This window comes from Gorilla gorilla, chromosome 6 (genome assembly GCF_029281585.2).
Source record: "Gorilla gorilla gorilla isolate KB3781 chromosome 6, NHGRI_mGorGor1-v2.1_pri, whole genome shotgun sequence".
NCBI lineage: Eukaryota > Metazoa > Chordata > Mammalia > Primates > Hominidae > Gorilla > Gorilla gorilla.
This window is the reverse complement of record NC_073230.2, coordinates 85190011-85213652: the sequence shown is the minus strand read 5'-3', so window position 1 is coordinate 85213652 and position 23642 is coordinate 85190011. Positions and strand designations below refer to the sequence as shown.

The 23642-nt window shown below is 49.2% G+C and overlaps 1 protein-coding gene across 4 annotated transcripts in view; it reads right to left on the bottom strand.

The window, feature by feature from the left end:
* The window catches only part of HIP1 (huntingtin interacting protein 1), a 198293-nt gene that overhangs the window by 72864 nt on the left and 101787 nt on the right, over window positions 1-23642 (bottom strand). Inside the window, exon 1 of one of the 4 annotated variants that reach the window (XM_063708192.1) lies at window positions 6088-6212. The exons of the other annotated variants lie outside the window; for them this stretch is intronic. Within the exon in view, the coding sequence (XP_063564262.1) occupies window positions 6088-6120 (33 nt within the window). The 5' untranslated portion in view covers window positions 6121-6212. Of the gene's footprint in view, window positions 1-6087; window positions 6213-23642 lie in introns of those variants that run through there. 4 annotated transcript variants of the gene reach the window in all.

Sequence of the window (23642 nt, the reverse complement as noted above, 5' to 3'; positions counted from 1 at the left end):
CAGGCTGAAGTGCAATGGCGCAATCTTGGCTCACTGCAACCTCCACCTCCTGGGTTCGAGTGATTCTCCTGTCTCAGCCTCCCAAGTAGCTGGGATTATAATAGTTGCACATTACCACGCCTGGCTAATTTTTGTATTTTTAGTAGAGACAGGGTTTTGCCATGTTGGCCAGGCTGTTCTCAAACTCCTGTCCTGAGGTGATACCCCTGCCTTGGCCTCCCAGTGTTGGGATTAGAGGCGTGAGCTACCGCGCCTGGCTGTATTTTTATTTACTCTATTATTATTATTATTTGGAGACAGGGTCTTGCTCTGTCACCCAGGCTGGAGTGCAGTGGTGCAATCATAGCTTACTACAGCCTTAACCTCCTGGGCTCAGGCAATCCTCCCACCTCAGCTTCCTGAGTAGCTGGGACCACAGGCACATACCACTATGCCTGGCTAGTTGGTTTTTTTAAATAGAGACGGGGTCTCATTATGTTGCCCAGGCTGGTCTTGAACTCCTGGCCTCAAGCAATCCTACTGCTTCAACCTCCTAAAGTGCTGGGCTTATAGGTGTGAGCCACCATGCCCAGCCAGAAGCTATTTAATAGCATAAAAGTACAGGAAAAATGGAATCAAAATGAAAGATGTGAAAATGGAAATGACCCAATATAATGTGGGCTGTAAAACGAGCTTCAGTAGGACTGGCAGATAGGAGCTCCGGGTTACAGGGAGACAGCAGAAGGATGCATCCATGGTGCCTCCAAGATGATGCAGAGACTTTAGGAGGCCGAGGGGGGCAGATCACCTGAGACCAGGAGTTCAAGACCAGCCTAGCCAACATGGTGAAACCCCATCTGTACTAAAATACAAAAATTAGCTGAGTGTGGTGGCTCATGCCTATAATCCCAGCTACTTGGGAGGCTGAGGCAGAATTGCTTGAACACGGGAGGTGCAGGTTGCAGTGAGCCGAGATCCCGCCATTGTACTCCTGCCTGGGCGACAGAGTGAGACTCTGTCTCAAAAAAAAAAAGATGATGCAGAGGCTCTGGACCTAGATGAGGGGAGGATAGCAGCAAGGGCCGCAGGTTGGGGAGACACTGTAAGAAAAGGACCCGAAGGAACAATGAACAATGAGGCCAGGCGGCTCTTGGGTAAGAAGTAGCCATTTTTAAAAGAATGAGGAAGTGAACTAGCGGTAACGGTGGTGATAATTATCAAGCTGATGGCACTAATGAGTGCTTAGACCAGGCCCCTTTGTATGAATTATCTTATATAAAGTCTTACAACCCTACAACCTACCAGTAGACACTTAATAGTATTAATCAGCTCCATTCTGCAGATGAAGAAACCAAGGTACCTGAGATCTCTTAGGCTTAGAAAGGCTAAGTAAGCCTGGGTGGGGTGGCTCATGTCTGTAATCCCAGCACTTTGGGAGGTTGAGGCTGGAGGATTGCTTGAGAACAGGAGTTTGAGACCAGCCTGGGCAATAGAGCGAGACCCCATCTCTAAAAAAAAATTTTTTTTTAAATAGCCAGGTGTGGTGGTGCACACCTGTAATCCCAGTACTTTGGGAGGCTTAGGTGGGAGGATTACTTGAGGCCAGGAGTTTGAGAACAGCCTGAGCAACACAGTAAGGCACCATCTCTACAAAAAAAAAGAGGTTTTTTTTTTTGTTTTTTTTTTTTTGAGACAGAGTCTTGCTCTGTTGCCCAGGCTGGAGTGCAGTGGTGTGATCTCAGCTCACTGCAACCTCTGCCTCCTAGGTTCAAGCGATTCTACTGTCTCAGCTTCCCAGTAGCTGGGATTGCAGGTGCACACCACCAAGCCCGGCTAATTTTTGTATTTTTAGTAGAGATGGGATTTCACCATGTTGGTCAGGCTGGTCTTGAATTCCTGACCTCAGGTGATCCGCCCATCTTGGCCTCTCAAAGTGCTGGGATTACAGACATGAGCCACCATGCCCAGCCTAAAAAAAAAAAAAAAAAAAAAAAAATTTGTCAAGTGCGGTGGCCGTGCCTGTAGTCCCAGGTACTTGGGAGGCTGAGACAGGAGGATCACAGGAGGATCACTTGAGCCCAGGAGTTTGAAGCTGCTGTGAGCCATGATCACGCCACTGCACTCCAGCCTGGGGACCAGAGTGACACCCTATCTGTAAAATAAATAAATAAAAATAAAAAAAGAACTGCTAAGTAAACTGCCCAGGCCCGTAACATCAGCAAGTATAGGGCGGGGATTCAGTCTTTGCAGTGTGACCAAGCTCAGGCTCAGGATCACAACCTCGGCACTAGACAAGGCCCTCTACACCACAGAGACACGATCAGAATCCACAGACTGGAAAAATGCATTAAAATTCACAAGATGAAATCCAGTAGGTACAAAGGACATTTTCTATACTTAGGCCTAAACTCACTGGCACAGGGGAGCCGTGACTCAAAGCAGCACTTGTGAAAAAATGAAGGTGTTTTGGCCGGGCACATGGCTCACGCCTGTAATCCTAGCACTTTGGGAGGCTGAGGTGGGTGGATCACGAGGTCAGGAGTTCAAGTTCGGCCTGGCCAAGATGGTGAAACCTCGTCTCTACTAAAAACACACAAAAAATTAGCCGGGCGTGGTGGTGGGCGCCTGTAATCCCAGCTGCTCGGAAGGCTGAGGCAGAAAATTGCTTAAACCCGGGAGGCGGAGAATGCTGTGAGCCGAGATCACGCCACTGCACTCCAGCCTGGGTGACAGAGAGAAACTCCGTCTCAAAAGAAAACAAAAAAAAAGAATTAAGGTGTTTTATTTGGCTGCTAACTTAATAATAGCAAGATTTTGATACGGTTGATGAACATGCAAGTCTGATCTCTCTGGATGCATTAAAAGGAGGGAACGTATGGTTCCAGTTCTCTACACAGATAAGGCCATGCGTGAAACACTATTCAGTTTCAGGCTTTATACATTATGAAGGAAACTAACAAGCTGGACCATTTCCAAAAAAGAGTGACCTGGATTGAAATGGACTTAAGATCTGAAGAAAATTTAGAGAAATATCAGTATTCTGAAGCGTGACCAGCTGGAAGCAGGAAAAACTCCAGAGGCTCGAACCTAGACCAATGGGCAGAAGTCCAGAGAGGCAGTTTCTGGATGAACTTAAAGCTGTCTCATGAAAGAGAACTCCTCATTATTAGCAACACACATGCAGAAGAGAGGCAACCTCTCTGGGTTATTGTGAAAAAGATGGACAGGTTCAGATTACATTAGATGACTTCTAGGTCTCTTCCCATTTTTAGACTCTGAAATGGCTGATCAGATGACGGAGGGCTCTGGATATCAGGTCGAGGAAAACTGTGATCTGATGGGTACTGGGGATCCACAGAAGGCTCTTGAGCAGGGGAGGAACATGACACAAATGACCCTCCGTTCTCCTGAATGAGTTACTTCTCCAGTGTGCTAAGGAAAGTGGGGAACACTGTGGGAGTCACCGCCTCCCAGTATGAATCCAGTGCAACTGACAAGGACCTGGCCTAAGCACTGGCTTGTGGAAAGAAGTTTCTTCCTAAACCAGCGACTACAAGTCACCTGTAAGCTCTGCCTGAGCTTGCCAGGACTGTCCCAGACCCTTCTCCTGCAGCTCTGGGGGGCTCACAAGAGCTCTCAGGCACTGTCATCATCGTGCCCCAGTTCCCCAAGCAACACTTCATCATAGTGGCTGTACCCTTGAGGCAGAGCCCACTCTATGGTTTGGGGCCCATTGCTGAGCCTGTGGCAAGGCTTCTTGGGGGCTCACTCTGGGTTCTAAGGCAAACTGTGGGTCCCCCAGGGGGCCAGGGAATGTCAGATACTGAGGGGTTTCCAGGGCAGAAGTTCCCTGCGAGGACCAGTTTCCCATGGCTCACTAACACTGTGTACCTGGGATACCACCTCTCCACCACCCTCCACCATACACGCCCCCTCTTCTTTCTACTTTCCAAACCCTGACGTCCTTCAAGCTCATACTCAACGGTACCGTTTTCTTTTTTTTTTCTTTTTTTTTTGAGACAGAGTCTTGCTCTGTCGCCAGGCTGCAGTGCAGTGGCGCAATCTCGGCTCAGTGCAACCTCCTCCTCCCTGGTTCAAGTGATTCTTCTGCCTCAGCCTCCTGAGTAGCTGGGACTACAGGTGTGCGCCACCATGCCCAGCTAATTTTTATATTTTTAGAAGAGACGGGGTTTCACCATATTGGCCAGGATGGTCTCGATCTCTTGACCTCATGATCTTCCGCCTCGGCCTCCCAAGGTACCTTTATTTTGTTAAGACTTAACCAAGCTACTCAGGCCAACAATGTATTTTTCTCTCTTCCTTCTTTCTTTTCTTTTCTTTTCTTTTTTTTTTTTTTGAGACAAAGTCTTGCTCTGTTGCCCAGGCTGGAGTGCAGTGGCACAATTTTGATTCATTGCAACCTCTGCTTCCTGAATTCAAGTGATTCTCCTGCCTCAGCCTCCGGAGTAGCTGGGATTATAGGCCCACACCACCACACCTGGCTAATTTTTGTATTTTTAGTAGAGACAGGGTTTCGCCATGTTGGCCAGGCTGGTCTTGAACTCCTGACCTCAGGTAATCCACCTGTCTCAGTTTCCCAAAGTGCTGGGATTACAGGCAGGAGCCACCTCATCCAGCCCTTTTTTTTTTTTTTTTTTTTTTTAATAAGAGACAGGGTCCTGTTCTGTCACCCAGGCTGGTGTGCAGTGATGTGATTATAGCTCACTGCAGCCTTGAACGCCTGTGCTCAAGTGATCCTCCAGCCTTAGCCTCCCAGGAAGCTGGGACTTCCAGGCATGTGCCACCACACCCAGCTAATTTTTTTGTATTTTTTGTAGAGATGGGGTCTCCCTGTGTTGCCCAGGCTGGTCTTGAACTCAGTCTCAAGTGACCCTCCCCCAACAGCCTCCCAAAGTACTGAGATAACAGTTGTGAGCCACCGCACCTGGCCTTTTTTTTCTCTTTTTTTGAATTCCTATTTCTCTTAATACGTTTGACACTGAGTATTACCTTCCCTCCCTACCCAGACTAGAATCCCAAGCACAAGGACCCTGCCTTCTCCTTTCCTGTAGGCCCACAGTTGCGAAGGCAGGTCATAAGTCTATAAATCATCAGGACTGGCTGCTTCCCAGCACTCTCGCCTCTAAAGTGTACCAGGTAGAGGCCAGGCATGGTGGCTCATGCCTGTAATCCCAGCACTTTGAGAGGCCGAGGCAGGAGGATCTCTTGAGACCAGGAGTTCAAGACCAGCCTGGGCAACATGGTAAGATCCCATCACTATTAAAAAATATATATATATTTATATATATTAAAATTTTATATATTATTTATATAAAAATATATATATATACATTTTTTTTTGAGATGGGAGTTTCACTCCATTTGTCTCCCAAGCTGGAGTGCAGTGGTGTGAGCTTGGCTCACTGCAACCTCTGCCTCTCAGGTTCAAGTGATTCTCCTACCTCAGCTTCCCCAGTAGCTGGGATTACAGGTGCCCGCCACCACGTCCAGCTAATTTTTGTATTTTGTATTTTTTTTTTAGTAGAGACAGGGTTTTACCATGTTGGCTAGGCTGGTCTTGAACTGCGCCTGTTCTATAAAATTTTTTTAGAAAGAGTCCCAGGTACGCCAGGTGCGGTGGCTCATACCTGTAATCTCAGCACTTTGGGAGGCTGAGATGGGCGGATTACTTGAGGTTCGGAGTTCAAGACCAGCCTGGCCAAAATGGCAAAACCCTGTCTCTACCAAAAATACAAAAAGTAGCCAGACATGGTGGTGCGTGCCTGTAGTCCCAGCCACTTGGGAGGCTGAGGCAGGAGAATCACTTGAACTGGGGAGGCGGAGGCTGCAGTGAGCTGAGATGGTGCCACTGCACTCCAGCCTGGGTGACAGAGTGAGACTCTGTCTCAAAAAAAAAAAAAAAAAAAAAAAAAAAGTCCCAGGTATGTGATTCACAGTCTCTTGAGAAAATCTACTCCCTTCCCCTCCCGGCCCCAGGCTCTCTGAAGGACATCATTTGGTTCTGAACTGTTCCCGCCCCGCCACAGGCCAATGCCTGGGGGCCCCTCCCAGCACCAAGGGCGGGCAGTGCGGGGCTGGGTGTCTCACCTCTGGAGGGGGCTCTGGGTTAGGGAACATCATCTGAGAACAGGCTGTTCTCTGGACTTCCCTGGAGTCACACAGGACCTAAGACCAAGCCGTGTCTCCCCTGAAAGGGTGGCATTGTCCACCACTTCCTGACCCAGCAGGCCCTCGTGTCCCCAGCTGGTTCCGGAGAGCCAATTACCAGCAGGCACCGCAGGAAGGGCGCCTTTCTCCCAGCCTCTCTTCCTCCCTCCCCAGCACTCCCCATCCTCCGCTCGCCTGGGACAGCCCAGCCAGGCAGCGGCCAATGGGAAACCCTCTGGCCTTGCTTGTGTGGCGAGCTGGGCCTGGGCCTGGGCCTGGCCTGTGGGGCCAGTTGGACACTGTCAGGTCACATACACACAGCTCTTGGCAGGAGCCCAGCCCTCGGGCTGCCAAGGCCAGGCTGGCTCGCAAAGGTCCCACGGCAGGAGCAGGCACAGGGATGTGCCCCGGGTGGGGGTGGCAGGTCCCCAGGCAAGGGGCCAGAGAAGGAAAACCTGAGAACAGGCAGCACAGATGGGAAAGGAGAAGGGCAAAACAAAGGCAGAGGAGGCCGGGCACGGTGGCTCCACCTGTAATCCCAGCACTTTGGGAGGCGGAGGTGGGCGGATCACCCAAAGTCAGGAGCTCCAGACCAGCCTGGCCGACATGGTGAAATCCCATCTCTACTAAAAATACAAAATTAGCCAGGGGTGGTGGCGCGTACCTGTAGTCCCAGCTACTCAGGAGGCTGAGGCAGGAGAATCACTTGAACCCACGAGGTGGAGGTTGCAGTGAGCCGAGTTCGCGCCACTGCACTCCAGCCTGGGTGACGAGAGAAACTCTGTCTCACAAAAAAAATAAAATAAAGGCTGGGCACGGTGGCTCATGCCTGTGATCCCTGAACTTTGGGAGGCCGAGGCAGGTGGATCACCTGAGGTCAGGAGTTCAAGACCAGCCTGACCAACATGGTGAAACCCTATCTCTACTAAAAATACAAAAATTAGCCAGGCCTGGTGGTGGGCGCCTGTAATTCCAGCTACTCGGGAGTCTGAGGCAGGAGAATCGCTTGAACCCAGGAGATGGAGGTTGCAGTGAGCTGAGACCGTGCCATTGCACTCCAGCCTGGGCAACAAGAGTGAAACTCCATCTCAAATAATAATAATAATAATTTTTTAAAAAAGAGGCTGTAATCCCAGTACTTTGAGAGGCCGAGGCAGGCAGATCACTTGAGGCCAGGAGTTCAAGACAAGCCTGGCCAACATGGTGAAACCCCGTCTCTACTAAAAATACAAAAATTAGCTGGGCATGGTGGCAGGTGCCTGTAATCCCAGCTACTCAGGAGACTGAGGTGGGAGGATGGCTTGAGCCCAGAAGTTCAAGGTTGCAGTGAGCTATGATCATACCTCTGCACCACTCCAACTTGGGTCACACACACACACACAAACACACACACACACACACACACACACACACACACACACACACACACAAGAAAGAAAAGAAAACGAGAAAGAAAGAAAAGAAAATTGGCCATGGCAGGTTGCAGTACAGGTGGCAATAGCTCAGGTTAACAGCTGGGACCTACCACCTGAGTGAGGATGACAGGGAGAGTACAGAACCAAATGGAGATCAGGTGAGCCTGGGAGAGTAGAGGGACAGGTGAGGCATGAAAGCCAAACAGAGCGTCCCCACCGTGGGGAGCCTTCTGTGCTCCGTGAGACTGCTCTGGTCCTAGCTACAACACTTGGAATTTGCTGCCCAACATCAGGGTCTTTTTAATTCTTCTCTTGATCAAAAATAATAATAATCATCATAGAGCCATTGTCACCAGATTAGTGGTAGTAGCAGGAGCCACTGACCCTCACTTGGGCCTCTTCCTCCTCCCAGGCACTGCACTGGTAATTTACTTCTCATCCTCCTTTGGTCCCTAGAGGGCAATAAATCTGGGCCCCTATTTTCCAAGACAAGCTACTTGCAAGTAGTACAGCCAGCAAGAAGTGAAGCCAGAATTCAAACCCAGGTCCATCTGAGAGCGCCTCCTCTCCCACACTGTGCTGCCTTCTGTAACTGCCAGGGTCCAACACAAACCTGTTGCCAACCAACGTCCTCCACCCTACTGTCTGCCTCACCTTCTGTTGCCCAGGCGGGAGTACAGTGGTGCAAACGTGGCTCACTACAGCCTCAACCTCCTGGATTCGAGCAATGTCCCATCTCAGCCTCCCAGGCAGCTGAGACAGGTGCATGCCACCACACCTGGCTAATTTTTAAATTCTTTTGTAGAGATGGGGTTTGCTATGTTGCCTAGGCAGGGTCTCCCTCTGTTGCCCAGGCTGGAGTACAATGGTGCAAACATGGCTCACTACAACCTTAACCTCCTGGGTTCAAGCAATCCTCCCATCTCAGCCTCCCAGATAGCTGAGACGACAGGTGTATGCCACCACACCTGGCTAATTTTTAAATTCCTTTGTAGAAATGGGGTTCACTATGTTGCCTAGGCAGGTCTCAAACTTCTGGCCTCAAGTGATCCTCCTGCCTCAGCCTCCTGAGTAGCTGGGATTATAGGCACATGCCACCACACCCAGCTAATTTTTGTAGAGACGGGGTCTTACTATGTTGCTCAGGCTGGTCTGAAACTCCTGGGCTCAAGCGCTTTGGCCGTCCCAGCCTCCCAAAGTGCTGGGACTACAGGCATGAGCCATGCGCTGGGCCCTAAAATGGTGAATTTTATGGTATGTATATTTTACCACCACACACACACACATAGACACACACACACACAGTTACAAGGTAGATAAGCCTCCAAAACATGCTACATGAAAGAAACCAGACATGAAATGGGACACAATGTGTGATTCTATTTGTATGAAGTGCTCAGAATGGGCAGATCCATAGAGACAGAGAGCTGACTGGTGGCCACTGGGGTCTGGTAGGAGAGGGGTGGGGAGTGATTGCTTAATGGGAACAGGGTTTCCTTTACGGATAGTGAAAATGTTCTGAAATTAAACAGTCATGTCGGTTGCACGACATAGCGAATGTGCCAAATGTTGCTTAATTATACACTTGAATTTGTTACAATAGCTAATTTCATGTTATATGTATTTTGTCACAGGAAAAAAAAAAGATAAAAAACACTGAGAAACTGATTTTTTTTTTCTTTTTTTGAGACGGAGTCTCACTCTGTCACCCAGGCTGGAGTGCAGTGGCGCGATCTTGGCTCATTGCAACCTCTGCCTCCCGGGTTCAAGTGATTCTCCTGCCTCAGCCTCCTGATAGCTGGGATTACAGGCACCCACCACCCCGCCTGGCTAATTTTTGTATTTTTAGTGGAGACGGGGTTTCACCATGTTGGCCTGTCTTGTCTCGAACTCCTGACCTCAAGTGATCCACCTGCCTCGGCCTCCCAAAGTGCTGGGATTACAGGCATGAGCCACCACACTGGCCTGAGAAACTGATTTTACTGAATACCTACTACACGCAGGGCAAGGCTGCCACACAGTAAGGCTCTTTGCCATACAACCACAAGAGGGCCTTTCACAGACAGTTGTGGACAGCATGCACCTGCACATGGCTGCCAGGATCCAGGGCACCACACCAGGGGCTGCTAGAGAGCACACAGATGATAGGAAGTGGACTCTGTGGCCAGGTGTGACAGCTCGTGCCTGGAATCCCAGCACTTTGAGAGGCTGAGGCAGGAGGATCACTTGAGGCCTGGAGTTCAAGACCAGCCTGGGCAACATGGTAAGACCCCATCTCTACAAAAAATAAAAATTTAGCTGGGGATGGTGGTATATCTGTAGTGGTGGCTACTTGGGAGGCTGAGGCAGGAGGATTGCTTGAGCCCAGGAGTTGGAGGCTGCAGTGAGCTATGACTGTGCCACTGCACTCTATCATGAATGACAGATGGAGACCCTGACTCCCCACCCTTAAAAAAGGTGGATCTTGTCCTCAAAGGGACAAAGACTGTACTACTCCTTCCTGTCCTTTCCTTCCTTCTCCTCTGACTGTGCTTATGCCTGTAATCCCAACACTTTAGGAGATTGAGGTGGAGGATCGATGGAGCCCAGGAGGTGGAGGTTGCAGTGAGCCGAGATTGTGCCACTACACTCCAGCCTGGGTGACACAGCGAGACTCTGTCTCAAAAAACAAAAACAAAAACAAACAAAAAATGGCCAGGCGCGGTGGCTCACGCCTGTAATCCCAGCACTTTGGGAGGCTGAGGCAGGCGGATCACCTGAGGTCAGGAATTTGAGACCAGCATGGTCAATATGATGAAACCTCATCTCTACTAAAAATACAAAAATTAGCTGGGTGTGGTGGTGCACACCTGAAGTCCCAGCTACTCAGCAGGCTGAGGCAGGAGAATCGCTTGAACCTGGGATGTGGAGGTTGCAGTGAGCTGAGATCACACCACTGCACTCCAGCCTGGGCGACAGAGTAAGACTCCGTCTCAAAAAAAAAAAAAAAAAAAAGAAAAGAAAACAAAACAAAAACAAAAACAAACTATCTCGTAACATCGTCCTAGACAAGAATGAGAAAGGACAGGCTGCCAGGGGTCCAAACCACCGCCCACCAGCCAAACCTGGCCTCAGCCTGCTTGTGCATGGCCTGTGAGCTAGGACTGGTTTTTGTGTTCTTGTTTAGGGACAGAGTCTTGCTCTGTTGCCCAGGCTGCAGTGTAGTGGTACGATCATAGCTCACTACAGCCTTGAACTCCTGGGTTCATGTGATCGTCCCACCTCCACCTCCCAAGTAGGTGGGCCTACAGGTGCGCACCACCACGCCAGGCTAATTAAAAAAATTTTTTTTGTAGAGACGGGGTCTCACTTTGTTGCCCAGGCTGGTCTTGAGCTCCTGGCTTCTAGTGATCCTCCCACCTTAGCCTCCCAAAGTGCTGGAATTACTGGCACGAGCCACCATGCCTGGCTTTTTAAGGGTGGGGAGGAGGAAGAGGAGGAGGAGGAAGAGGAGGAGGACGAGGAGGAGGAGGAAATAGTAGCAGCAGGAAGCCACAAAGCCAAAAACATTTACCATCTGGCCCTTTGCAGAAAATGTTTGCTGGCCCCTGGACTAGGCAGGGCAGCCTATGAGGGTGGATGTCCACACATACAGAGGCTGATTACTGGCCATCACTTTGGGGTAAGGCATGCTGGTGCCCGAGCCTGTGTCCTCCTCCTCATGTTTACCAGGGAGGTATATGTCAGGCACAGTGATTGATCTAACTGATGCTGGGAACAACAGTAACTGCATTTAGATGACTATTTTTTTTTTGTTTGGACAAGGTCTTGCTCTGTTGCCCAGGTTGGAGTGCAGTGGTGCAATCATGGCTCATTGCAGCCTGGACCTCCTGGGCTCAAGCAATCCTCCCACCTCAGCCTCCCAAAATAGTTGGGAGCACAGGTGCATGCCACCACACCCAGCTAATTTTTTTTTTTTTTTTTTTGAGATGGAGTTTTGCTCTGTCACGTGGCTGGAGTGCAATGGCGTGATCTCAGCTCACTGCAACCTCTGCCTCCCCGGCTCAAGCGATTCCCTTGTCTCAGTCTGCCAAGTCGCTAGGATTACAGGCACCCACCATCACTCCCGGCTAATTTGTTTTGTAGTTTTTAGTAGAGACGGGGTTTCACCATGTTGACCAGGCTGGTCTTGAACTCCTGACCTCAGGTGATCCTCCTGCCTCGGCTTCCCAAAGTGCTGGGATTACAAGCGTGAGCCACCACACCCAGCCGCTAATTTTTTATTATTTGTAGAGGTGAGGATCTCCCTGTGTTGCCCAGGCTGGTCTCGAACTCCTGGCCTCAAGCCATCCTCCTGCAGCGGCCTCCCAAAGTGCTGGGATTACAGGCATGACCCACCGCGCCCAGCCTCAGCCTGGTTCCTTGCGTGAGTCTTGGTTTCTTGGTCTCCTTTTCCCCATATGCCAGCTGCCTCCCTCCATAAGAGAACATCTGTGATGACCTTCAGGGTGCCCACTTAGGCTTTCAAAGGGGCCTGGAATGTAGGGCACAGGGTAAGAGACTCGGACACCAGGCCTTGGGGAAAAGGAGAAGCGGGCCCACATGCCCTCCTCTCACCCACAGGGAGCTGTGGCTTCGAAAGGGGCTCCTCCCTTGTAAGACTGCTGCTCCTGTCATCATGGAGGAAACCTTGGTTCCGCTTCCCTAGCACCCCAAACTGCAAAGTCACGCTGGCAGGTATTGCACCCAGAGGGCTCATTCCCCATTCATCATAGTCACTGGTTGGGCAAGTCACCCTCCCTAGAAAGCGCAGCCTTGGGTAAATCCACCAGACATATCCTGATCTTTCACTATTCACAGAGCCAGACTGGAGTGGCCTTTCGTAATGGCCCTGGCCAGAGCTTCCGGGGGAAGCCTTCCGGATAGGCAGCTTGTCAGCAAGAGTGGGAAACCCTGGGCTGCGCCCTCCCCACAAACCACCAGCATTGCCCAACTTCCTCTCTTCATGCCCTCTACCACCCTCTCGTTGCCCCAGCTTTCTTTCTTTTTTTTTTCTTGAGACACAGTTTCACTGTCACCCAGGCTGGAGTGCAGTGGTGTTACCTCGGCTCACTGCTACCTACCTCCACCTCCTGGGTTCAAGCGATTCTCACACCTTAGCCTCCCGAGTGGCTGGGATTACAGGCACGTGCCAGCAACTCTGCCTAATTTTATATTTTTAGTAGAAACAGGGTTTCCCCATGTTGGTCAAGCTGGTCTCAAACTCCTGACCTCAAGTGTTTCATCCGCCTCAGCCTCCCAAAGTGCTGGGATTACAGGTGTGAGCTACCACACCTGGCTAATTTTTGTATTTTCAGTAGAGATGGGGGTTTCATCATGTTGGCCAGGCTGGTCTTGAACTCCTAACCCCAGGTGACCTGCCCTCCTCAGTCTCCCAAAGTGCCGGGATTACAGGCATGAGCCACCGCACCCAGCTGTTTCCCCAGCTTTCTAACAGTGAGGTTAGTTTTGTCTCTTCTCTTTTATTAATATACTGCTACTTATCTCCAATGATCTGAAGACTCAAGGTGGGTGATGCCTGACTTACAGGAGATCCCCCAGCACGGGAACCATCCCTTATCCAGCTCTGGGTCTCTTGCAGTGTCCAATTTCTAAAAGTGACCTTTCTGTCAAGTGAATGAGCCAAGCCCCAGCCACATCCCAGCACTAGAAAACCTGATGCCTCTCCCTTGAGCACATCCTTTTTTTTTCTTCCAAGTTTTTTTGTAGAAATGGGGTTTCACTATGCTGCCCAGGCTGGTCTCAACCTCCTGGGCTCCAGTGAGCCTCCCACTTTGGCCTCCCACCCAACATCCTTGACATCCCACCTTTTGTTCTATTTCTGCAGGAATCGCTGTGTGTAGAAAGAAAGCCTTTGGTCAGTGGTTCCCAGACTTGGCTAGGCCGGGATATCATCTGAGAATCCTGTACCCCGAGTTTGTACACACACCCCTAGATTCCTTTGCTCCACCCCCAAATTGGACTCATTTGGCCTCGGAAGGGCCCATGGCACTGTTAATTCAGGTGATGTTACAGAAGAACATTGTATGTCAGAGTCTAAGAAAAAATTCAGCTAAAAGAAAAAACAGTGGCCGGGCACAGTGGCTCATGCCTGTAATCCCAGCACTTTGGGAAGCCCAGGTGGGCGGATCACTTGAGGTCAAGAGTTTGAGACCAGCCTGGCCAACATGGTGAAACCCCATCTCTACTAAAAATACAAAAATTAGCCAGGTGTGGTGGCATGTGCCTGCTGTAATCCCAGCTACTCGGGAGTCTGAGGCAGGAGGATTGCTTAAACCCAGAAGGCAGAGGTTGCAGTAAGCCGAGATCACTCCAGCCTGGGCGACAGAGCAAGACTTTGTCTCAAAAAAAAAAAAGAGAGAGAAAAGAAAAACAGTAACAAAAAGGAAGAATGAGAGCAAAGAATAAAGATGGTGGAAATGTGAAGAATGAAGTCAGTTTCTCAGCTCAGACAAGTATACCTTGATGTAAGTAAATTTTTTTCTGGAAAATGTGAATTGCCACTAAGGCCAAATTAGGAGATTATTATTCATTTCACAGAAGACATTGGCATTCGATACCCTTAAATAGCAATCTCCGTTAGTACATTTAAGAGAGGATTCAGTTTACAGAAGTGTGATTTATACAAAACCACATCTGTTACATAAAGCTCAGAAAAATAGCTCTCCTCCCATGTCATCTTGCTAACTATAGAACTGGCCCAGTATAGATGGTCACCTATTTTCTTCTAAAAGATACCACCCCTGCTCTCTGTCATCTATTTCTGTTTCACCGTGATCATGGGTAACAGATTCTTAGGGGCCACCCAGATCTCTCTCTGGTCTTCCCTAAACTCAGGGAACAACTGCTCTGAATTGTTTTCATATTCACTCATTCATTCGACGTATATTTCTGGAAGGCCTATCATATGCCTGGCACTGCTCTAGAAATACAGCGAGGGTGCGGTGGCTCATGCCTGTAATCCCAGCGCTTTGGGAGGCCAAGGTGGGTGGATTGTTTGAGCCCAGGAGTTCAAGACCAGCTGGGGGCAACATGGTAAAACCCTGTCTCTACAAAAATACAAGAAATTATCCAGGCGTGGTGGTGCGTGCTTATAGTTCCAGCTACTTGGGAGACTGAGGTGGGAGGATCACCTGAGCTCAGGAGGCAGATGTTGCAGTGAGCCAATATTGCACCACTGTACACCAGCCTGGGCAACAGAGCAAGACCATGTCTTAAAAAAAAAAAAAAAAAAAATGCCAGGCACAATGGCTCATGCCTGTAATCCCAGCACTTTGGGAGGCAAAGGTGGGTGGGTCACTTGAGGTCAGGAGTTTGAGACCAGCCTGGCCAACATGGTGAAACCAGTCTCTACTGAAAATACAAAAATTAGCCAGGGGTGGTGGTGCATGCCTGTAGTCCCAGCTACTCGGGAAGCTGAGGAACAAGAATTGCTTGAGCCTGGGAGGCAGAGGTTGCAGCGAGCTGAGATAGCACCATTGCACTCCAGCCTGGGTGAAAGAGTGAGGCTCTGTCTCAAAAACAAACAAACAAACAAATAAATAAACAAAACCAAAATAAAACAGCAAGGAACAGAGACGACGATCTCTGTCCTCACGGAGCTTATATTTTAGCAGGGGAGACAAGCAGTAAACAAATCGGATGGCGAGAGGTGCTATGGAAGAAAGATAAGGGCAAGGATAGGGCTGGAGTGTTCTAGGCAGCATTATAACCTCCCAAAGGGTCACTGAGAAAGGCTGTACTGAGGTGACAGAGGGATACAGACTTTAAAGTGACGAGAGGCTGGCGTGGTGGCTCACACCTAAAATCTCAGCACTTTGGGAGGCCAAGGAGGCAGGACTGCTTGAGACCAGGAGCTTGAGAACAGTCAGGGTGACATAGCAAGATCCTGTCTCTACAAAAAAATTTAAAATGAAAAAATTAGCCTGGCTTGGTGGCAGAGGTGGGAGGATGGCTTGAGCCCAGGAGTTTGAGGCTGCAGTGAGCTACGATAGGGCCACTGCACTCTAGCCTGGGCAGCAGAGTGAGACCCTGTCTCAAAAAATAAATAACATGAAGAGGAAGTAAGCCTGGTACACACCTGGGGGAAGAGTTCTAGGCACACGAGCAGAAGCCCAGCTGGCAGGCGCGAGGAAGTATGGCTAGAGCCGGAAGTCAGGGGCAGGAGGGGCCAAATCCCTAGAGGCCTCGTGGCCCATGGTGAGGACTGACCTTTGTTCCACATAAGACCGGGGCCACTGGAAGTGGTTTTGTTTTTTGCGGTTTTTGGTAAAGACGGGGTCTTGCCATGTTGCCCAGGTTGGTCTTGAACTCCTGGCCCCAAGCGATCCTCCTGCCTTGGCCTCCTAAATTGCCAAGATTAACGGGTTAGCCAGTGTGCCCGGCCTCCCTGGAAGGTTTTGAGCAAAGCAGTAAAACGATCTGATTCAATAGGATCCCTCTGGCTGCTGTGCTGAGAACAGACTGCGGGGACCAGTGTGGCTGCAGAGACCACAGTGAAGACGCTGCTGCCTTCAATCAGGCCAGAATTGATGGTGGAGGCAGAGGAGGTGTCGAGACGTGGTCGGTCTCTGAATTTATTTTGAAGCTAGAGCTGATGGGATTATCTGATGTTCTGGATCTGGGGTGTGAGGAAGGAAGGAGTCAAGGATAACATTGTGATGATTTGCCTGAGCAACTAGAGGGACTGAGCTGCCATTAACAAGCTGGGGGGACCCATGGAGAGTTGGTTTGGGGCTAGGTTAGTCATGAGACACCCACCAGGTATCCCAGTGGAGCTGTGGGTGAGCAGTGGGCTGTGCCGCATCTGGAGTTCAGAAAAGGTCTAAGCTAGGCCAGGTGTGGTGGCTCACACCTGTAATCCCAGCACTTTAGGAGGCCGAGGTGGGCAGACCTCTTGAGGCCAGTTCGAGACCAGCCTGGCCAACATGATGAAACCCTGTCTCTACTAAAAATACAAAAATTAGCCAGATGTGGTGGTGCACGCCACCCAGCTGACTCGGGAGGCTAAGGCAGAATTGCTTGAACCCAGGAGGTGAAGGCTGCAGTGAGCTGAGATCATGCCACTGCACTCTAGCCTGGGTGACAGAGTGAGACTCTGTTTCAAAAAAAAAGAACAGGTCTGAGCTACATTTATAAATTTGGATGGGATGTAAGAGTGGATAAGAGCACCAAGGAGTGAGTGCAGATGAGATGTCTGGGGACAGCCTGAGGACACCCCGATGTTCAGGAGAGGCAGGAGGCCAGGTACGGGCAGTGGCTCATGCCTGTAATCCCAGCACTTTGGGAGTCCAAGGAAGGAGGATTGCTTGAGCCCAGCAGTTCGAGACCAGCCTGGGCAACAGAGTGAAACCCCGTCTCTACCAAAAATACAAACATTGCAAGTCTTAAAACTTGGTCTCTAAATAAATAAATAAGGATAGGAGGGAATCAGTGATGGAGATAGAAAAGAAACAGCCTGTGAGGTTGGGGGAAGCCAGGAGATTGTGGCACCCTGGAAGCCATATGAAGAAATGCATTTTGACCGGGCATGGTGGCTCATGCCTGTAATCCCAATGCTTTGGGAAGCTGAGGCAAGAGGACACTTTGAGCCCAGGAGTTGGAGGCTGTAGTGAGCTATGATTGCGTTACTGCACTCCAGCCTGGGCAACAGAGCAAGATTGTCAAATAAATAATTATCTATCTATCTATCTATCTATCTATCTATCTATCTATCTATCTATTTATTTTTTAAAGGAAATTGGCTGGGTGTGGTGGCTCACGGTTGTAATCCTAGCACTTTGGGAAGCTAAGGCGGGCAGATCACCTGAGGTCAGGAGTTTGAGACCAGCCTGACCAACATGGTGAAACCCTGTCTCTAATAAAAATAAAAAATTTAGCCAGGCGTGGTGGTGCGTGCCTGTAATCCCAGCTACTTGGGAGGCTGAGGCAGGAGAATTGCTGGAACCTGGGAGACGGAAGTTGCAATGAGCTGAGATTGTGCCTCTGCACTCCAGCCTGGGCAACAGAGCGGGACTCCATCTCAAAAAAAAAAAAAGCAAAAAAAAAAAAAAAAAAGGCTCTCCCCCTCTGATGGTAGGTCGAGGAGAGAAAGGGGAGGCTGGGAGCTGGAGGCAATGAGTGCTCTACAGGGTTTCTGCCGTGAAGAGGGACAGAGAGAGAGGGCAGCCGCTGGGAGGAGGTGGGCTCAAGGTTTTCTTGTTTCCAGTGGGAGACATAATAACGCGTTTGCATGCGCATGAGGAGAGGACGGGAGAGTGGCAGGGATGGGAATGGGGCCTGGTGCCCAGCAGGAGGGCAGGCTGGGCCAGATCCCACAGTACAGACACAGACGGAGGCAGACATGTGGGTGAGGGCAGTGCCAGTTTTCACAGATCGTCTCTCTTCACAGTGAAACAGGAAGCGAGGTCAGGGCTGAGAGCTCAGGATTTGAGGAATGCACAGGATGCCTGGAGCTGCACTCAAGGCCCAGGCAAGTGGCACTTGGAGAAAGGAACTACGCCAGCCTCCGCCTCCTCTTCTCCAGCCCAGTTCTCCCCAGAGCCTCTCCCTTGTCCTCAAACCAACTCTTCTCCTCCTCCTCATTGCCTTTCTGGCTTGTAAAGTGTTTGAGGCTGGGCACAGTGGCTCACGCTTGTAATCCCAGCACTTTGGGACGCCGAGGCGGGAGGACTGCTTCAGCCTAGGAGATTCAGACCAGCCTGGGGAGTAGTGAGACCCTATGTCTACAAAACATCAGAAAATTAGGGTGTGGTGGCTCATGCCTATAGTCATAGCTACACAGGAGGCTGAGGCAGGAGGATCACTTGAGGGCAGGAGGATCACTCGAGCTCTGAAGGTCAACGCTGCAGTGAGCTATGATCGTGCCACTGCACTCTAGCCTGGGAGACAGAGCTGGACCTTGTAAAAGAAACACATACACACACCTCCAAAGCACAGACCTCACTGATCTCAGGTCAGAACCAAAGAAAAGAGACGGAGTGAGCAGTGAGGCTGTGGTTACACTCTGGAGGCCACGGAATCAGGCAGGCAGAGGCGCTGATGGATACTCCCTGCTCCGGACCCAGGGAGTGAGAACAAGCTGGGGAGGATTTGCTAATCAGTTTTCTAAAGTGGAAAGAGGGGTTGTTGCTAATTCCGGAGGTGGATTTCATCATCGGCTGCACGGCTGTGACGTGACTTCCTCAGAAAGCAAAGCTGCCAGAAACTCTCCCTTCTACTTCTTCTGTCTTGGGGGTGAAGAAGAGCCCTTCCTTAGGGGAGTAGGGGAAAAAAGAGCTATGAGATTCAGAAGTATAGGGGTGTTGGCCGTGGGGGAGTCATCCAACAGGCCCCAGGCAGGGTAAGCCCCACCCAAGCCTCCAGGCCTGACAGCCTACTGGTCTCCTGGTGGCCACAACGTCATTGGAAGCCCCCTTTCTAAAGCACAGCTCCAATCATGTCAGAAACATCCAGAAACATCCAGGGCTCACGAGGAAACTGCTCCACTCCCTGGCCTGGCACTCAAGGCCTGGAGATCCGGCCCCCACTTGCCTTTCCAGTCTTAGAATTCATTCCTGTCCTTCCCTTTCCCAAGTATGTCCTGCCTAATTTGACCCTCATGCCTTCTCTTCATGCCACCTCTCTAACCAAGATTAACTACCCTGCCAAAACCATCTCCATTTATTTAAGTTCCATCATTCATTCAGATAGTCATGATTTTATTCATTCATTGAATTCATCCATCAAATCTATATTCATCCCTCTGTGTCTGTACATAGGTGTATTTTTGTTTATTTATTTATTTTTTTTTTGAGATGTCTTGCTCTGTCGCCCAGGCTGGAGTGCAGTGGTGTGATCTTGGCTCACTGCAGTGCCTCAGCCTGCCTCCTGAGTAGCTGGGAATTACTGGCACCTGCCACCACGGCCAGCTAATTTTTGTATTTTTACAATTAGTAGAGATGGGGTTTCATTATGTTGGCCAGGCTGGTCTCGAACTCCTGACCTCAGGTGATCCACCCACCTTGGCCTCCCAAAGTGCTGGGATTATAAATATAAGCCACCATTGTTTAAGTTTTTATAGAGATGGGGTCTCACTCTGTTGCCCAGGCTGGTCTCAAACTCCTGGGTAGGTGTATTGAGCACCTGGTCAAGTGTTGCATTAAGTCAACTCACAGATCACTAAGACTTAGTCCTGGTTTCGAAGAGTGAGGTCTAGATGGGGCGAAGGTGATGGCACTGTGTCCACCTTGTGAGAGGAGAGAGATTGGTGGGTATGGACTGTATGGAGGCCTGGGGTGTGGGCATCTATCTGAGGCTTAAGGGTTGGTGATGGCTGCCTGAAGGAAGAACCAACCTAACCAGCTGTGAAGCTGGTCTGGAAAGGGGGCCTGCCAGGGCATTCAGGTAGAGATGACAGCATGACTGAGCCACAGAAGTGAGCAAGGCCCAGAGCTGGGGACTGGTGAACAGTCACTGTTTCTAGTGAGTAGAAAAGCAGAGATGGGGCGCTATAGTTTAAATATGTGTGCCCCCTCCAAAATTCATATTGAAACTTAATCTCCATTGTGATGGTATGAAGAGGTAGGGACTTTTGGGAAATGATTAAGTCTTTTATAAGGACAAATGCCCTTATAAAAGAGGTTTTGGAGGCCGGGCGTGGTGGCTTATGCCTGTAATCCCAGCACTTTGAGAGGCTGAGGCAGGTGGATCGTTTGAGCCCAGGAGTTTGAGGCCAGCCTGGGTAACATGGTGAATCCCTGTCTCTTAAAAAAAAGAGGCTTTGGAGAGCTGCTTGCCCTTTCTACCTCTTCTGCATGCGAAGGCACACCATCATCTCTTCTACCTTTTTTTTTTGCCATGTGAGGATGCGGCGAGAAAATGCCATCTATGGAACAGGCTCTTGCCAGTCACTGAATCTGGTGGCGCTGTGATGTTGGACTTCCCAGCCCCCAGAACTGTGAGAAATAAGCTTCTATTGTTTATAGAACCAGTCTATGGTATTTTGTTATAGCAGCAAGAATGGACTAAGACCGGGGCCATGACCTGGAAGCCTAATTTATAGAGCCATAGGGCAGCCGCCCAAGGAAACTTCCCCTGTACTTACTACCCAGCTTGAAACACATTAGCAAAAAGAATTCTTGAAAGCTAAAACCTCAAAGCCTAAGTCCTTAAAGCGTAAGTAAGCCAATGGATACATACGCTTAGGTGAACGCACAAGGATTTCACCCCAATAGTGGAAAATGTTATTAATAGAGGACAGATCACAATGAAATGATACATCGCCCCCTGCTCATCTGGAATTCTAGTGATACTAACATTGACTGAATGATACATGTCAAGGCATTGGTCTAAACACTTTATATGCGGTAATTCATCTGCCCTCACCACAACCCTGTATGGAAGGTAATATGCCTATCTCCACTGTACAAGAGGGAAAGCCTGGCAAAGGGAGACCTCAGTAGCCCACCCAGGTAAGTACACAGTGGAAACTGGTTTTGAACCCATGAACCCAGAACCCATGGATGGCCTGGACCACTCTGATATATTATTTCTAGATCTCCAGCATGGTGAAAACAAAAATTAAAGTCTACAAAACCGTATTATGGTATGGCCCCATTTTGTTTAAATATGTGTGTGTTTGTCTGTGTGTACATGCTTGTGTTTGATTGAATCAAATGAAAATTTGGCTGTTTTTGACTTATATAAAAGGCAATTTCATAAGGTTCAACCTAGTGCATGCACACAAACACACACACACACACACACACAGAAAAGTCTGTAAGGACCTACACTAAATTGTTAACAGTAGTTTTAGATGGTGGAAAAATATTTGATCTTTATTTTCTTTATACCTTTTCATATTTTCTGAAAAGTGGCAGAAGTTTAACATTTCTGTGGATTACCTGTTTCCTTACTGCTGGTGCTGATGACCTCAGCTATGTGGTATTAAAATCTACTCAGTGTGCAGGAGCCCCAGCCCAGCAAACTACAGCATCAGGGTCCAGCGCACTCAAGGCTATCTCTCCTCGGGGACAGAGAAGCCAAAGTGTGTACTTCAATGAAGCAAATGCTTAGAACAGCACATGGCATATCAAGGGCACTCTATAAACCTTTTCCAAATAAATGAATGAATGGTCACTTTCTCCACCCCACTTCCTACACCACTTGGCAGAATCAATCATTCCTACTTAGTTTCTATAGGAGTTTCCTTAAATCTCTATAGAATAAAAAACCCAGTAACCTGCCCAGGTAAGTGGTAGAGACAGATTTTGAACCCCAGGACCCAAGGCCTTGACCACTCTGAAATACTGTTCCTAGATCAAAGTGAGGGGCCCTTTGAGATTTGACTTCTCTGAGCCTCAGTTTCTCCAACTTGAACATGAAAATAGGAATCACACTTTTCTGAGAATTGCATGAGACACGGTGCTCTGTCACCTCCAGCCTTGTTCCAGTTGATGTTACTTGGGTAGGGCTGAGAGGGCCTTGTTTATTGTGGGTAGCATCAAGTCCACACCCAGGGCCATGGCCAGAGAACTGCCCATTTGACCTTGCCTCCCTTACTGGAGATTTGTTGGATATAAGAGGCAGCATCTTCCCTCCAACTACTAGAAAATCTGGCAGAAGTGGATGAGTGTTCAGTGCTCTGTAGACCATCTGGCTGACGGCTGGATCCACAGTTGAGTAGACCTCAGGATGATGGTCAAGGGGAGCTGGGCACAGGGAAAGGGCCCTGAGGTTTAGACTCAGACAACTCTCAGCAATGAGCCATGAGCTAAATCTGGAGTCCAGGATTTCAGCCAGACTGTAAGCCAAGTACACACCATGAACAGGGGTTCCAGAGTTCCCTGGCAGCCAAGGAAAATCCCCTGCTGGGAATGAATGTGCTCACTCCTCTTTCACAATTCTTATCCAAGCATATTTAGAACAGTGCAGCCATTTCTGCATCTAACCCCATTTCCTGGATCATTTACCACCTTCCAACAGCCTACAAAATTTTCTCATTTACATTTATTGCTATTATCTATGACTCATCCCCTCAGTCCCTGCAGGAGCTCAGCTCCACAAGGCAGGAATCTTTGTTTGGTTCAGTGAAGTATCCCAAGTGCTTGGAACAGCACCTGGCATATGGAAGACACTCTATAAATCTTTTCTGAATAAATGAATAAATGAAATGTCACCTTCCCCACCCCACTTCCTGTACCATTTGGCAGAATTAGTCATCTTGCCTCTGAATGTCTATAGAACTTTCCTTAAATCTCTCATATTGTACTAATCACACTATTGTGATTATTAACATTAATCTAATATTATAATTTTATCTCCTGTACCTCTTTTTTTTTTTTTTTTTTTTTTGAGACAGAGTCTTGCTCTGTCGCCCAGGCCAGACTGTAGTGGCACAATCTCGGCTCACTCCAACCTCTGCCTCCCGGGTTCAAGTGATTCTCGTGCCTCAGCCTTCCAAGTAGCTGGGATTACAGGCACGTGCTGCCGCACCCGGCTAACTTTTGTATTTTTAGTAGAGACGGGGTTTCACCATGTTGGCTGAGCTGGTTTCAAATTCCTGACCTCAAGTGATCCACCTGCCTTGGCCTCCCAAAGGGCTGGGATTGCAGGTGTGAGCCACTGCATGCGGCCTGTACCTCTTTTAAGGAAGAAGCCATCAAAGGATCACTTTCTCTCTTACATTATCTACACCTGGCATGAGGTCTGGGTGGGTCCTCAGTGTCTGCTGACTCAGGGGACAATCTTCACATATACAGGGCAAAAAAGACAATAGCCAGGACCCTGGTTGTAACCATTAGAAACATCCCTACCCAGCACCGGGGCTGGTGACATGATCTTGAGCTAGGGGGAGTAGGGAGGCAGTGATTTTGTAAGATTTCTTCCTAGCCTGAGAAAAATCCAGCAAGAAAAAGTTATTTTAGGTCCCAGAATACGAGGCTGAACTGAGTCCTCCAAAGAGAGGTTAAGATAGAAAGTTAATGAAATGTTCATTTCAAAAAAACTTTGCCCAACCCACGGTTTGCAACTCCCACACTTATCCTGGTACCAGTGAGAGCC